Consider the following 16,288-nt stretch of genomic DNA (forward strand, 5'->3'; position numbering starts at 1 on the left):
AAATTTATATTTCAATAAACACTGTTTTACAATGTATGCGGCACCAGGAACTACACTCAGATGTCTTCCATAGTGAGGGGACTAGACTTTGGACTATTAAGTAAAGCTCTATCCTTTTCCATCACAACCAGCAACCTGTTCCATGCCACCTACAAAGTGGAAGCTATTTTGTGGGCTGAAGCAATATGCAATTGCAGCCTGCCAATTTGAAAAAAAATCCATTAACGTCAAAGAAACCTTGTTGATAAACTGCTTTTTCAGCCCACATAATCACTGCCTCCACCATGTGTAGGCAACTGGTCCAAGTTAAGTGTGACGTAATATCTGCTGTTGCCACAAGGAGGCGATCTTTATCTGGAGGTCGACACATCAACTGCTGCTCTTTCATTCAAAGTCTACATCAAGTGAAATTAACCTAATAATAGGAGATGCTTTCAAAGTTGCATTTTTGGTATCATTCTACTTCATCTGCAGCTTATCAGTGTGTCTCTAGTTTTCAGATGTTCAGGGACAGAAAATCTACAGCCAATGAAAATGTTCACAGCAGCACAATGATTTGGGAGTGCTGATCCTGTGGGAGGCAGTCCCCTATCTACTCATGATTACGTCAGTGAGTACAGGGCAGTGGCATGAGTGCAGGATAGGGTATGCACACAGGCCCATGAGTCATGGGGGAGCCTCATGCCAGCCCTCTGACTTATGGGCCCACCCTGCACCCGCAGTTGTGCTGACATGGTGAGAGGTGGTCCCAGGGCTCTGGCCTGGGCAGCACCGGCATTTTGGTTCTTCTAGGTGGCTGGCCTCTCTCCAGAAACCATCTACCACATTCAATGCCTATCTGCTTACAGCGGGGATCTGCCCCCTGTCCTAATAAGCTCAGCTCCCTAGCACTCTAACAGGACAGTAATATTGGGTTATTGTCACATATGTTCCCCCACTATTCTCTCCACATCACCTATGAGTGGGGGGATTTGCACACAAAACCACTAATAAATTGCCCCTGGTGCAGGGGTACATGGGTGACAGAGTCATAATGTGAGGAGGGTATAGAGATAAGCAGGAAGCCACAGATTACATTAGATAGTGCATAATTGCCAACATTGGCAGCTTGTGTCCTGGGAGGTCCGGGGGCAGGTGGGTGTGTGGGGGCAGGGTTTGAAGAATTGCGCCATTAGCCCAGCCCCCAAAGTTGTCACCACCCTTTTTGACCAATAAAACTAGGGGGGGGGGGGGGGAGCACAATGATGTGTCCATGATACCAATAAGCCCCACCCCCTCCATTTACTTCTCCACAGCCGGTTGGGAATCGGTAGAATTGCCCTCTCTCGCGGGAGTCCGGGAGACTAACCCAGATTTCGGGAGTCTCCCGGATATTCCGGGGGAATTGGCAAGTATGAGATAGTGGAATCAGCACGGACCCACAACAGCACATACTGTTGATATCCGGCATCTGTCAAAGTTATGGTGAGAAATTGTGGAAGATCCTCTATATGAAACAAAGGGCTATAGTTCAAAATTATTTTTATTACTCTTTACAGGATATGCTGTATCCACTTTTCTCAGATCATACTGTTAAAATTGAAAAACAAAAATGTAAACATGGAAATAGGACATTTTACACGTTTGCTGCAAAACACCAATATTTATAGCATGTTAACATGGACAAATGCATGTTGGTGTTTTTGTTATCTCAGAGTATAGGGTCCCCATAAGTATGGTCTTCCCATCATCATCATCATCACCATTTATTTATATAGCGCCACTAATTCCGCAGCACTGTACAGAGAACTCACTCACATCATTCCCTGCCCCATTGGACAAACACAGATTAGGGTCAATTTGTTAGCAGCCAATTAACCTACTAGTATGTTTTTGGAGTGTGGGAGGAAACCAGAGCACCCAGAGGAAACCCACACAAACATGGGGAGAACATACAAACTCCTCACAGATAAGGCCATGGTCGGGAATTGAACTCATGACCTCAGTGCTGTAAGGCAGAAGTGCTAACCATTCGGCCACCATGCTTCCTGTTCTTTTCCCTTTTTATTTTTTCTTTCTTTCTGGTTTTGATGCAGATAGAAAGTCATCCAAGTGCAGGCTTTCCATTCATTTCAGGAGCCAGATATTCTTAAGGAAACATGTTCATCTTATATAATGTGACTACCTGCATTATACTTAATTAAGGATCATAATTGGAATGGCTATTGTGTTCTCCTATTTTTTTGATCTGTCATTGTGGCAATATGCACTGTTTACTTAAACTTTAAATAAAAGGTTTAGCATTAATAAAATTATTATTGTGACACAGTTATATCTTAAAATGCCCATCCAGTCATTTGAATGGTATTCTGAAAAATATAAAGTCTTCTATATGGCATTTTAATTTTTAGAACACATCCGGTACAGGCTTCTAAACACGATGCAAAGGAGAAAATAAATACATGCATCTGGAGGCCTAGTCTACTCCTCATGCATGCATTAATATTCCAAAATAGTAACTTAGCCTAGCAGTCCTGCTGCAAGTTCTGAAATGATAGATGAAAATTCAGTAGACCCTGATTAACCCTAAAATCCTGAACTGTATCATAAAAATAAACAGTAGATTATTGTAAATCCTCAACAGCGAGGCTATCAAATGAGTATGGAGGAAGTTCACCACTTCCAATGCTTTACCATTATATACAATTCTGAAGAGGTTGTGCAGGAATTATCCTCATAATTGTAATCCACCAGACTGGACCACAGGCATATTATAGATGGAATGCAAATTTTGCTTTCCAAAATATATAAAAAATATAACAACCAATGTCGGCAGTCAAACACCATCTTCAAGCATGTTATAGCATAAGATGTGACAGCATCTAAAACAGTTAGACATTGGTTATTCCCTAAGGCTACTTAGGATTCCAACGTGTTTTCGCTATTGACACATTGTTAGTGAAACTTGGTTCGAAGAAAAACTTGTGAATTTGTTTAAAGTATCACAGACTTTAATGTAAAGGTTCACGGCTAATGCATACATACAAGTTACAGAAAAAGCAAAAAAACCTATGTGTCACCAATAGTTCTGTACGGTCTTTCTGGTTCCATGGAGAGGACAGGAAAGGCAATTGTATTTCTAAAAAGAACCGGGCCCTTCAGTATAATAAGGTGTTGTGTTTTTGTAGCTAGATTTTAAACAGTTTGCTCAGGGTTTTACTTTAAGGCAACCAGCAGGCCCATTATATAACTTAAGCAAGGTGGTGGCCATCTAAATGACCGTGTACCAGTTATTTACGTGGCATTGTAAATGCAACCTGCAGTAGAATATTATATAACATTTTCCATTGCTACATACACAGCGCAAAGTAGGTGTGGTACGTCTTCTTAAAAAATAAATATCAAATAATGGTTATTTATAGAAACAAAATGAAAAAGAAGAAAGCGCAGACACCTTCCCTGATGTATAGATACCACCACAAACACATTAAAATTGACAGAAAATACAGTTTATTACACAATGAGTAAAACAAATTACATCCACAAAATTTCATATTCAGATTTTCCAGTCTTAAATATACAATAATAAGGACCTAACTTAATATTCTATTTAAAATCTTAACTTCCATATAGTGCACTTATAGGGGAATTACTTGTACCGATAATGTCCAACAAATTGACCTCAGAACTTGTAAAATCAGAAGAGAGGTACATACATTACCAAATCATCATCATCATAACCATTTATATATATAGCGCCACTGACTCCCCAGCGCTGTACAGAGAACTCATTCACATCGGTCCCTGCCCCATTGGAGGTTACAGTCTAAATTCCTTAATATACACACAGACAGAGGGAGAGAGACAGAGAGACTAAGGTAAATTTTGATAGGAGCCAATTAACCTACTAGTATGTTTTTGGAGTGTGGGAGGAACCATATAGTCAACAGGGTTTAACTAGGAATCAAAACGACAATGAACGGAGGTACAGACAGAATCCGCTTACTAGAAGCAAATTAGGAGGTGAGACTTGGACAGTCTGTGCCGGCGGCTTCTGACACCACCGGCTGCAGCTGCACTTCTGATCTGTCGTCAAACAGTGTGTTCCAATCATCACTCCCCCAGCGGCTGTCTTACCCTCCTTGGGCTTAATCCAGTTCGTTAGCAAAAAGCAATTAGACCAGGGTCTTTGAAATAATGTAATACTTCTATGGTATTTCTATGAGTCAGGTTCTTCTTGGGTCCTCAGAATTGTAATTGTATATCTTTCAACGCGTTTCTCCACATCGTATCGTTGTGGTTTCATCATCTCTGATCAGCTTACAGTCTCTCGGACATGCACTCTTTCTAGATTATACTAAGGGAAAATGTCTGAATGGGCTCTGTGACTATTATAAGCCTACTTGTACCTTAATGCGTGTACTCAATTTGTTAAATAGTTGTTTAAACGGTACTGAAGCCTCCCCTGACTCATTTATCCTACATAGGTATAAAATTACACAGGAAACTCCTTGTGATCCACAGTAGTGTAGTCTTCTAAAAACACCAAATCTTAGACACCGGTCACAAAACACAACATTTTCTGTACTATTCATCAGTGACACTGTACGGCATTGCGGACCTTCTTTGTGGTGCCTTATAAATAATGATAATACATTCTCTATTTATGTGTACACACACACACAGACGTATATATATATATATATATATATATATATATATATATATATATATATATATATATATATATATATATACACATACATATATATACATACACACACACACACACACACACACACGTATACTATATATATTTGTTTTTTTTTTAACATGCATTGACTGACATAAACATGATATGTACTATAATAAATCACTAGCAAGTCTTTCTACCCCCTCAATTTAAAGCCCTTTTTCATAGTGAAAACATCCAGTTTATTTACATTGACTGTCAGTCACATTGTAGAGAATGACAACTTGCATAAAGAAAAGTAGTCATAAGAGAACCAGACTTCCCTGAAGCCAAAGCTGCACTTTTGTAGCTATGAGCCAAACACAACAAGTTATGGACTGGCTAGGCTGTGATGGCAGATTAGTTAAAACTTCTGTTAGAAAACCCCCTTTATCAAATTGTGACAGAGGTTTATTTAGTTAGTCACACCTTTGCAAACATCAAGAACAATATGTCAGGTCTTAGTAGTGGTCAAAACGAAGTTCGTCACTGAAATTAGGATGCAGATTGTAGGATGAAGATCATGAGACACAATGTGATAGATATACTCAAAGGGATAATGAGGATGAACATTTACGCTCATCTCATGCTCAACAGTGTTCAGATGTGGATGCTAATTTACTGCCAAGCAATAAAACAACTGGTATGGACAAAAAAGGCCAATTGTGCTCAGAGGATGCCAAGTACATTCTACAATAAAAGAAACAATGCTACTAGGTTCAGCAGTAGTGAAGCAAATAATAGTGCCACTGATCATCGTTGGACTGGAGAATGAAGGGCCTAAAAAAACAAAACTGGGGGAAACCAAAATTAGGGGCCCACACAAAGGTATGTGCCGCCGCTAGGCATTAGTGCGCACTCAAGAGTGCATAGCCAGCCCACTCGGGGCAAGAGTAGCACTTAAAACTGGACTTAGTGAGTGGTATTACACATACGTCACAGTATACTAGCACCAGTCGCTACACATGCCAGCCTGTGCTCCCATAGATCGCTACCACCAGTGCTCACCACATACCTGGCATTATCCTGCAAAAAAAGCCAGTGTGTTGCCCCAGTGCAGGAATTATAAACAGATTCCTTTAGAAATCACTATGATAGTATAACTGCCAATTTCTTGTATGTTATCCATCATTAACACTAGAACATGCATATTCCCAAATAATCACCCACCATACAACCATCAATGCCCAGAGACTCTATACCCAACAGTGAACACAGTATATACCAATAAGCTCCCAGAATGCTATATACTCAGAACATTACCTGCTGAGCATTTCCTAACACATGATATACAGTAGAGATGCTCAATGACCCCCGTGAACTGGTTTTGGTTTTGGATCCGGATTAGCTTTGGGTTTTGGTTACGAATTTTTTTAGAAAAAAACCTAAAATATGCTAAAATCACATAATTTTGCTTTTTTTTTGTTCCTACATTATTATTAACCTCAATAACACTAATTTCAAGTCATTTGCAGTCAATTTAGACCATCTCACAGGTCACGATATTATTTTCATACACTTTCAAACAAAGACTGCAGCGACCTGGCTGGATGGTAAGCGACTGAGCAATGACACAAACACACGGCACTTCCTAGCACATCTAGGACACATTGGCACACAGCAGTGGCAGAAAAGATAAATAGGGGTCCGCCCTCCCTCCCACCCACCGTGATGTTGGATCTTTAAAAGGAATTCAAAACTCGTGAGATCAGACAACGTAACGATAACCTTTGGCCTCGTTTTCAATTCTGAGAGCGCTCGACAGTACCGAGCCGGCTCGGTACTCGGATCCCCTAAGTTAGGGTGTGTTCGGTTCTCGAGGAACCGAGCCTGAGCATCTCTAATATACAGTGCCTAGAATAGTACTCTGCAAACACATTAAATACCCAGTAATGCCCAATCAGTGAGGAGTATCCTGGTATGCTTGGGTATCGGTTACAGGAAGACAGTTTCTAACAGTTACTACTGGCACTTATGGAGAGCTAGCGGGTCTCCATGAGAACCTAATGTCATGATAACCTTTGATTCACTTGTCCCAGTTTACCAGAACAGCCCCTGACCTGGCATGCTGGGACATGTAGTTACATCTAAGGGTGTAACTAGAACTGTGGGGTCCCAGTAGCAAAATTTTGGGACCTCCAAGTTTTCACCCTCCCATCCTGTTTCACCTATAAATCTTTAATGTACTATACTGTGCAATAAACTCCTGTGGTGAAACTACATGTCCCAGCACATCCTGCAAGCCTGACATGACATTCATGGGTGTACTTCCACGTTAGTTGATTATTTGATCAGGTATATGAATATATACAAATAAGAAATTCAGCTCAGCACATACCCAGCACACTGTTCTTCAATGGCTGGATGACAGTTTCAGTCAGCCTGGTATTAGCACGGTTTCGCTAGTATCCAATAGTAGCGCTCAGTAATTCACACTGAAGGGTGCTACAAGCTCCACCTCCTTACTGGGCAACCTGTTCATTAAACTCACTTTAATTCTCTTTGGAACACTGCAGCACCAGGGAAGAGGCACTTCATTGGCTCTGCTCTGTTTTGAGAGTGAAATGGATAACGTGTAAATGGCCAAGTGCATTGTGTTTGTACACAGGGGCAGTCAAGGTCACCAGGGAAAAAAACTCCTGGACCTGATCCAACACATAGAAAGGCATTAAACGCAAGACATGATAACAATTTATATTACAGTTCAAACAATAAAAGTGTACTTCATGCGTTATTGTTCTTGCTGAGAGTAATGATGAATATTGATTGTTGTTGGACTGAATTTGTACCTAAATCTGTTTGTACTCCTCTTCATGTCACAAGAGATATGTGTTTGAGTGACTATGGCCTAGATAGTTTGACCACTCACAAAGTGACTCTACAGTGCCCAAAAAAGGTCAAGACACAGGTTCTTCACCAGCAATCTTGTTGTCAATATTATCACCACAGGCTTCCATTGTTTTAAATAAGGAGATATTGAAGCATTACCACATCACTTTACATGTACTCAGTTTGGACAAGAAATTACATAGAGCAAACAAAATCTTGATTTTCATAAACCACAAAGCTGAGCACTGGATGTCCACCAGCTACGAAAGATTAAAAACATGACATCTAACAATGGCTCTAAAATCGTAGCTACCTTGTAGTCAAGGCAAATCCCAAACATCCTTTGTTTCTCTCATGTGCTTAACCTAATAGTGCAGAGTTACCTTTGCACTTGCTTTAACAGCACACTAGCAATGATAAGGAAGTTCTCATTGCATAAGAAATGCGTTTACAACCTTACAAAGACTTATCAGTTTGCCCCTCATAATTGATCTTCCGACTAGATGGAATCCTACCTTGGCTACGCTCGAGAGACTGCATGAGCAAAGAAAAGACATCTTCGTGGGAAATGGCTTTTTAAACCAGGGCAGTGGCAAATAATGGAGGACATTTGGTCCCATTTTGATTGCGTGACTAAATTTATTATCCGAGATGCTTGTTGCATTAGTAACATTTAAGCTATTATTTTCCAGTTAGAACAATTGTTGCATATGTGGCAGAATAATGAGGGTGATCAGAGCAACCAGCTGCTGTTGTTACCAACCTAATGACATACACATAGAACTTCATGCTGTATGTGTGCTCACGTGAAAAGGCAACTGATGATGATGATGATGATCGTGGCCAGAGACGTATTGATGATAGAGACCAATGGCCCACGTATAACGACCTGAAATATATCATGGTGCTTAACACATAGTTATGTAAAACTAGGATCTTGAAGAATTGAGAGAGACTATAACTGCACATCGGGCCTGAGTCATTAAAGCATAAAAAAAGAGTAACTTTGCACCTGGGCAAAACCATGTTGCATTGGAGGGGGAGGTAAATATAAAGTGTGGGGACAGACTTATAGTTGGGGTAGGACATGTCCTAGATCAACTTTACATTTCAGTGTAAAAATAAAACAATCAAGTATTTGTGTGCTACATGAGAAAACAACCAGTATTTAAATTATGTGCAAAATAATAAACTAATTTGCACCCCTTGCATTGTAACATGGTTTGTCCCGGAGAACATTTACTCCTTTTTTTGCCTTACTTTCCTTAATGACTCAGGCTATTTAATGTGAATAAACTAACCTTGATTTGGAACAAATGTGTATTCTGCAACAAGTGTTAAATAGACTCCAGAACATATTAAACTGAAAATAGATTTTTGTCAAGTGTTTACAATTCCAGCACAACCCAGTTGAAATGTGTTGATTTGGGCATTTTAATTTATATGTAAGAAATTACACGTGATGTAAGATTATTAGATTTAATATACAAAAGGTACAATGCTTATATAAAAACAATTAGATAAAGATTTAACATACAAATAAAAAATTGCAAACAGTTATAAAAACAAATGGGATGAAAGTACAGAGCATTACTTACTCATAATAATATGTATGCCGGGTAGGCAGAAAAGATGGACTGATGTTGTTCTACAAGCCAGTGAATCAAGGGATATACTTACTTTTTCACACATCTTCTTCACGCTTGTTTACTTTTTGTTGAATAAATAATGACAAAATTACATTTGCTAATTGTCACATGAGATGATATTTGTGTGTTTTTTGTTTACATGTTATGGCTTGATGTGGACTAGCTGATTGTTAATTATATCCTGATATGTAGAAACACATACTTTCTTTTTGACATCACTGTATATATCTCTGTTATCATTTGAGAGAACACCAGATTGTTTATTTTTGTTTAATGCTATAATTATAAAACACGTGACAAAGGTTATCAGTTGAATTTCAATTTTGTAAAGCAATTTTTTACTAAGTCACCAGAAGTAGTAATACTTAATCCATCTCTAACCACCTTCTTAAAACAAACTTTAAAGTACATAAAACACACACAAAACAAAAATAATAAATAGAAAGAGAAATAGCAGTACAGGACATCAGGAAGACTCTGCTGTGGGACCAGCTAATATCCAACATATTGTACAACTAGTGATCAGTTACACTGCCTGCACTTGTATTATCTACAGAAAGCCAGGGCTGCCAAGAGGAATTTCGGGCCCCTAAACATCAACTACTTGGGGCCCGTTCCATAGCTGCCAAAGGGGGAGTGACCACACTAGATTGGTAGCTCCTCCCACTACACAGGCACTCCAGGGCCCCCAGACAGGCCCAGGCTCAGTAATTTGTTCCTGCTATCCCCCTATCATCGCCTCTGCCTACAGCTCATAGGTTGATTTTCCCAAAAAAAAAATCATCCACTTAACTTTCGGAAGGTCATCAAGGTAGTAATAACCCCCATTAAATGGTATGTGTCAGTGGCGAAACTACCATTGGTGCACCTATGTCATGGAGATAGAGGGGCCCGCTGCACGGGGAACTGGCGAGCTGTGGGCCCTGGTTCTCTCCTCCTTGCTTCCCAACACCAGGGCCCACAGCAAGGCTAGTTCTGCCTCTGGTACCTGTCCAGAGACAGACATAGTGCAGGGGACTGTTCCTGGACATTAGGCCAGTTAGTAGATATGCTTTAATATCCTTAGTCTTCTTCCACAATATAACATTAATACATGATACCCATAGAAAAGATACTTTCATCAGGTAATTGATATTTTTGGCAGTGACCAAAATGCTTTTCAGAAGAGCACAATAAACAGTTAATATTTACAAACCCTTTCAATATGTGGGCTATTTGTGTTACCTTGCCTGTTATTGCTGTATATTAACAAAACTCATGTTGTGTGTTGCAGACAGTACATTACAATTCAGTTATACCAGTTAATCACAGTATGAAATGGACAAGGTTGTTGCAAACGTTATATCCTTTCAAGTCAATCTGACACATCTTTGTACAACATTATACTGCATCCGCGCACTCACAGATCAGCTGCACCGTGTCTGATCAAATCACTCTTACATTGAAGTCAATGAAATGACGGATCCAGCCGAAAACTACACCTGCAACCTGTGCAACACGTGACTGAATACAAAGCCATATGTGAGCACTGTATATACAGCATAAAGAGCTGTAGAAAGCGAGGCTACCTGACTCCAGAATAAGAATGACATCTGTAAAGAATCACTAAATATGCAGGAGGAAGCTTATCGGGTGATCATCACTGCCTGAGATAAGAGGTTTACAGAAGGCTTAAAATGTGTTTACAGTAGTTATAGCAACTTGAAGACAATCTCATAAAAATAAACTGCAGATAGAATGTGTGCGACACAAAGTAACACACAGAAAACACAATACTTTTTATTAATAAAGCTGTTTCTTGCTCACATATAGCCATATAGAGAGGGGTCTAAGCCCCCGGTACTTACACAAAGACCCCGAACAACAGCGCACGGACCCCGAGCTCCTCTAGCAGCGCCCTCATCATCCACCGGCATCAGATGGACGGGCACCGGAACGCCGCACCGGGGAGACTGCACCGGGCACAGGCTGCACGCTGTGAACAGACGGCTGAGCTGGGGATCTGCACTCAGATAGGGAGTTTTACAGAAGGGATCGGAGTGCACGCAGCGGCAGACTGCTCCAGACTGACAGCTCGCTCTCACGTTCTCACAGACAGGCTGATTAACACTGCCAGGATCCACCATCAAGAGACTGCTCAGTAACACCGGGGACTTCTAGAGCTGCTACAGAGGACACCAGGAGACACCTTCACCTGCCCAAGAGACAGATAGGACATCCGGAGACATCACTCACAAGAGAGTTTGCCGAGAGGGGCGGTTGCGTTGCTGTCACAGAAGTGAGGGTCAAGCTGAGTGTTCCTATAAATGTAGAAGACCTGCAGGTGATTCTCCTTATTATCACTAATCCAAGAGCTGGTCCAGAGCATGGTATAGTATTCTGTCTCCAGCCGCCGATCTGTGTAGTGTTATTACTATCCACAGAATGTCATGGATAGCTCCAATTAAATGCTAGGATTTCCCCACTGTAACAGCACAGGATCCCCCCTCTAAAAAATGACTCCAGCTTTCCTCTTCTACACACCGCAGGTACTGCTCCTGCAATGCAAATACAATGATCCCTTGCTATAAAGATGTCATTTCATGTATCCACTGATATAATAATCCTCTTTATGCAGAGTTTATTGAAGGATCAATAGTGTTACAAGGTAATAATCCCTTTTGATTAAATTCCAATGAAATTTTATTCCCTGCATTGTTTATACACTGTTCATTTGTTACTGACCCTCGCACTCTCACTTCCTAATAAGAATTCATTATTTTTTATTGATTGCAAGCTCTTGTGTTCAAGATTGCTTTGCAAATAGCAGAAAATATTTTGCTACCATTTAAAAGTATATGAACAGAGCACTACATACTTTAGGTCAAGTCATTTATTGAACAGCTATGTAGATTAATGACCATACAAATATAATTCCCATTTTTCAACACTTTACTGCCACAAAAAGATTTACAATAGGTTAGTGTAGCATTATTTATGTTATTCAGCCTGGCCATTCCATGTACTGGATATAAATTTGAAAGGTATAACTCAAGACCTTAGGAATACTAAAATATGTAATCATGAATGTCAGGAAATTCACCCTTAGGCACAACACAAAGCTGGAAATATAATGGTAGAAACTTGCTGACTGTGACAGAATGACATGAAATGGGGAAGTCCAGGAGAGAACCATCAAGTTTCATGGGTTCTCTGTAATAACCTCCAGAATGAGCAGGGACTGAGCAAAAACCCTGAATACAAACATGCAAATGCATTTATTTAAAGTGGACCTGTCACCTATCCACAGAGACAAACGTGTTGTGGACTGAACCGATCTTAAGCCCATCAATTCATGAAGAACTAATGACATTAGCTACACATGACGATAGACTGCATTCTCGTGAATATTGTTTCAACTTATAACATTTCTGCCTCTACTATGTTTAGGCAACTGGTTCACTTTAAGGCTTGTTAGGTTTACTAAAAAGGTAAGTAGGATCAGTGCTGGATCACTAGGTGACCGAGGCCCCCACCTAGGGTCCGGCTAGCACCCCAGGACAGCGTCTTGGAGCCTGTCGCCTAGCGGTAGATCAGCATTATGGTGATTATCAGGGTCGGCCCTAGCTTAAAGGGGGCCGCTTCGCTGGTGCTTTGCTCTCTGAGGGCTTTTGCCTCCCCCGGTCCCACCCACAAATGCACTGCTCTGCAGATCTAAGTCCCGTTTCTTACCCTCACCTCCCCAATTCCCTTCCTTCTCCTGTTCATGTGATCTCTCTTCTGCTGTGGACACTGGCTAGTACAGAGAGCATAATCTTCACAAGTAGCTAATTATCTGGGGGTGGGGGGGGAGCAGAGTAATAAAGATACACAGGGGTGGTATATAAATGTTGTCTGGCAGGGGTGTAGTAATGCTATATGCCGGTGTAGTGTTTCATCAAGTTCATAATGGTGGTTGTCATTATTTAGGCTTCAATAATGCCGACATCAGTTAACCCGACATAAAACTTCTGAATAGTATAATACCTACAAGGAGAAAATAGTAACTTACCATATAACATACAAAATACCCCACACACTTAATTACTGGATGTAAACTGCAACTGTCTCCAGCTTCTATGACATCAGCTACAATGGCCACAGTGAGAGTGCCAGTTTTAAAGGTGACCCACCTCCTGTATAATGTAATCAAGGTGACGGGTCCGGCCATTGCCGCTTTCAAAAAACCTGTTGTCGATATTATTGCAGCCGCAAAAACCGTACCCTATCTGTTCATAGAATAGAAAAGATCTGCATTTGTAGAGTTTCAATCAGAAAAAATAATTTATTACAAATACATACTGAACGTTCTAGGTTCTAAGCCCAACGATCGTTTCAGTCAGTGTCTCTGACTTTCTTCAGGGACCAGAGACACTAACTGAAACAATTATTGGTCTTAGACCCTGTAACCTTTAGTTCAGTATGTGTTTGCAATAAATTCTGTTTTTTAATTGAAACTCTACAAATGCTGGTGCAGGCCTGTTCTATTCTATGAACTTGGTGAAATTATACCTTTATTATGGACCCTGCACAGTGTAATTTTAAATATATATATATATATTTACAACAATATATATACTTGGTCTGCAACAGCTCTTCTGTGGGATTGGAGCAGACAGGCTAGACTTCACTCCCCACCCGCTCCAATGAACCTTGGATGCCCATGACCCTGTTGTCAGTTCACCAGTTGTCCTTCCTTGGACCATGTTTGGTAGGTACTAACCACTGCACACCAGGAACACCCCACAAGACCTGCCACGGTGGATAAGCTCTGATCCATCTAGCCATCATTATTTGGCCCTATTCAAAGTTGCTGAGATCCTTACACTTGCCCATTTTTTTCACTTTTTCTCTTACTAATACATCATCTTCAAGAACTGACTGTTCTCTTGCTGCCTAATATATTTCACCCCCTGACAGGCCCCATTGTAACCAGATTATCAATGTCATCTACTTCACTTGTAAGCAGTTGTAATATTGTGGCTGATGATTATATATATATATATGGAAATTATGACAATCTGTCCGTGATAATAGCCACTCTGCATTGACCATGTGTTTATATATATTTATATTTCATATATATATATATATATATATATGCATATATATATATATGTGTATATATATATATATATATATATATATATATATGCATATATATGTGTATATATATATATATATATATATATATATATATATATATATATATATATATATATATATATACATATACTTATATGTATGTATGGATATGGAAGGGGGTCATTATCTGTGTATATGGGTGTATGTATGTATGTATGTATGTATGTATGTATGGGTGATTGAGGGTGACCTAGTCTCCTGCCTTTGACCCCATGAGGTTTTAATACAGAGATGGACGTGTGGGTGAATAGGAAGGTCAGACACATTACTTGATGACATTCTGATTTCTCCTGTGACACTTACATATTGGACTAGAGAATTATATATGCTCATGATAAAAGCCATGGTGTGCTATGAGTGGAAAGTATCCTATTAATTAATTTTCAGGCTTTCTGCAATATGGCATTTGGTATGCACCTAGCATAAAGGTTTTTGTTATACTGTAGTTAATTCCAGTAGAGGGTTTTAAATCTCATTTGAATATTTGCTTTTATTTTAATCATGAACACGATGTGCAGTTATAGTCTCTCTCAATTCTTCAAGATCCTAGTTTTCCATAATTAAGGGTTTCTAACTGTATGTTAAGGACCATGATATGTTTCAGGTCAATGAACATTACAGAAAATTGATTTATTGTTCCAATTTGACCAATGATTGTTTGATTTCTCCCATATTACAGCATCTTAGCACCAGCCATCATCATCGTCATCAGTTATTTCTATAGCGCCACTAATTCCGCAGCGCTGTACAGAGAACTCTCTCATATCAGTCTCTGCCCCATTGGAGCTTATAGTCTAAATTCCCTACCACACACACACAGACAGATAGACTAGGGTAAATTTTGTTAGCAGCCAATTAACCTACTAGTATGTTTTTGGAGTGTAGGAAGAAACCGGAGCACCTGGAGGAAACCCACGTAAACACAGATAGAACATACAAACGCCACACAGATAAGGCCATGGTCGGGAATCAAACTTATGACCCCAGTGCTGTGAGGCAGGAGTGCTATACACATAGATGAAATAGGAGGATGTAAAGATTCACCACCAATCTTGTGACTCCCCTTTGTTCTGCATGGAGATATCATGGTAGCATTATGGTATCCTGCAAGGGACATGCTTTTCTTCTGTACAGGATGGCCACACAGACTTTCTGATACAAATGAACATAATACACAAGTAAATATACACAGCGTAAATAGCACAAATTAATGGAAAGTTAATGGCACACAGGTTGTATAAATAGTAATGTAGGCACCAGAGGCTCACATCTGGGAGTCAGTATCTGGGAGTCATTATAGAACATTTTCTGTAAAGCACTATTTATCAGGCCTAATGGATGGGCAATATAGAGGAAAAAGAGGGGCAAAGAGACAGGTGTCCAAAATAGAGAGTTAGCAAATATACATACCTCAACCAGATGAGGGCTGATTGTAACCATTACCCAGAGCTGGGCATTTCCTGGACCTCAGTACTTATCCACCGCTCCCGCTTGTCCTTTGCAGTGGAGGCCCCTCTCTCTGTCCCTGTCTTTGTGGCTCACACTTTCAAAAAGAGATGCAGGACGGCTTGGTAACTCTGCTGGGTGCCTCCACTTCTTCTCTCTATCCTAGGACAGGAGGAAGCTGGCCTCATCGAGGACCTGACGAATCCGAATAAGATCAAGTATACTTATTCTGAAGTGTTGGACCCAAGGAAATAATGACATTTCAACCACTGCCAGATGAAAGTAAAGCACATGCTGTTGAGTACTTCTGATATAATATATGATGCTGAAGAGGTCACAGCTGCAGGAGATGTTACTAATTATATCGATGTTAGTGTCAAATTAATATCTGTAAAACATTGTAAGCATCAAAACCATACCTGGTGGTTCTCATTTACCAACAGAAGTAGATGTCTCTACAAGCCTTTCAAAAATAGTTGTCATTATAGAG

General features: G+C 40.0%; 1 protein-coding gene across 1 annotated transcript in view; it reads right to left on the bottom strand.

Annotated features, from left to right (window-relative positions):
- PLPP4 (phospholipid phosphatase 4) overlaps positions 1 to 11,782 on the bottom strand; it is a 78,218-nt gene extending 66,436 nt beyond the window's left edge. The window contains exon 1 of the mRNA XM_075216316.1: positions 11,037 to 11,782. Within this exon, the coding sequence (XP_075072417.1) occupies positions 11,037 to 11,095 (59 nt within the window). The 5' untranslated portion in view covers positions 11,096 to 11,782. The remainder of the gene's footprint in view (positions 1 to 11,036) is intronic.
- Between the last annotated feature and the right edge of the window lie 4,506 nt (positions 11,783 to 16,288).

This window comes from Mixophyes fleayi, chromosome 6 (assembly GCF_038048845.1).
Source record: "Mixophyes fleayi isolate aMixFle1 chromosome 6, aMixFle1.hap1, whole genome shotgun sequence".
NCBI lineage: Eukaryota > Metazoa > Chordata > Amphibia > Anura > Limnodynastidae > Mixophyes > Mixophyes fleayi.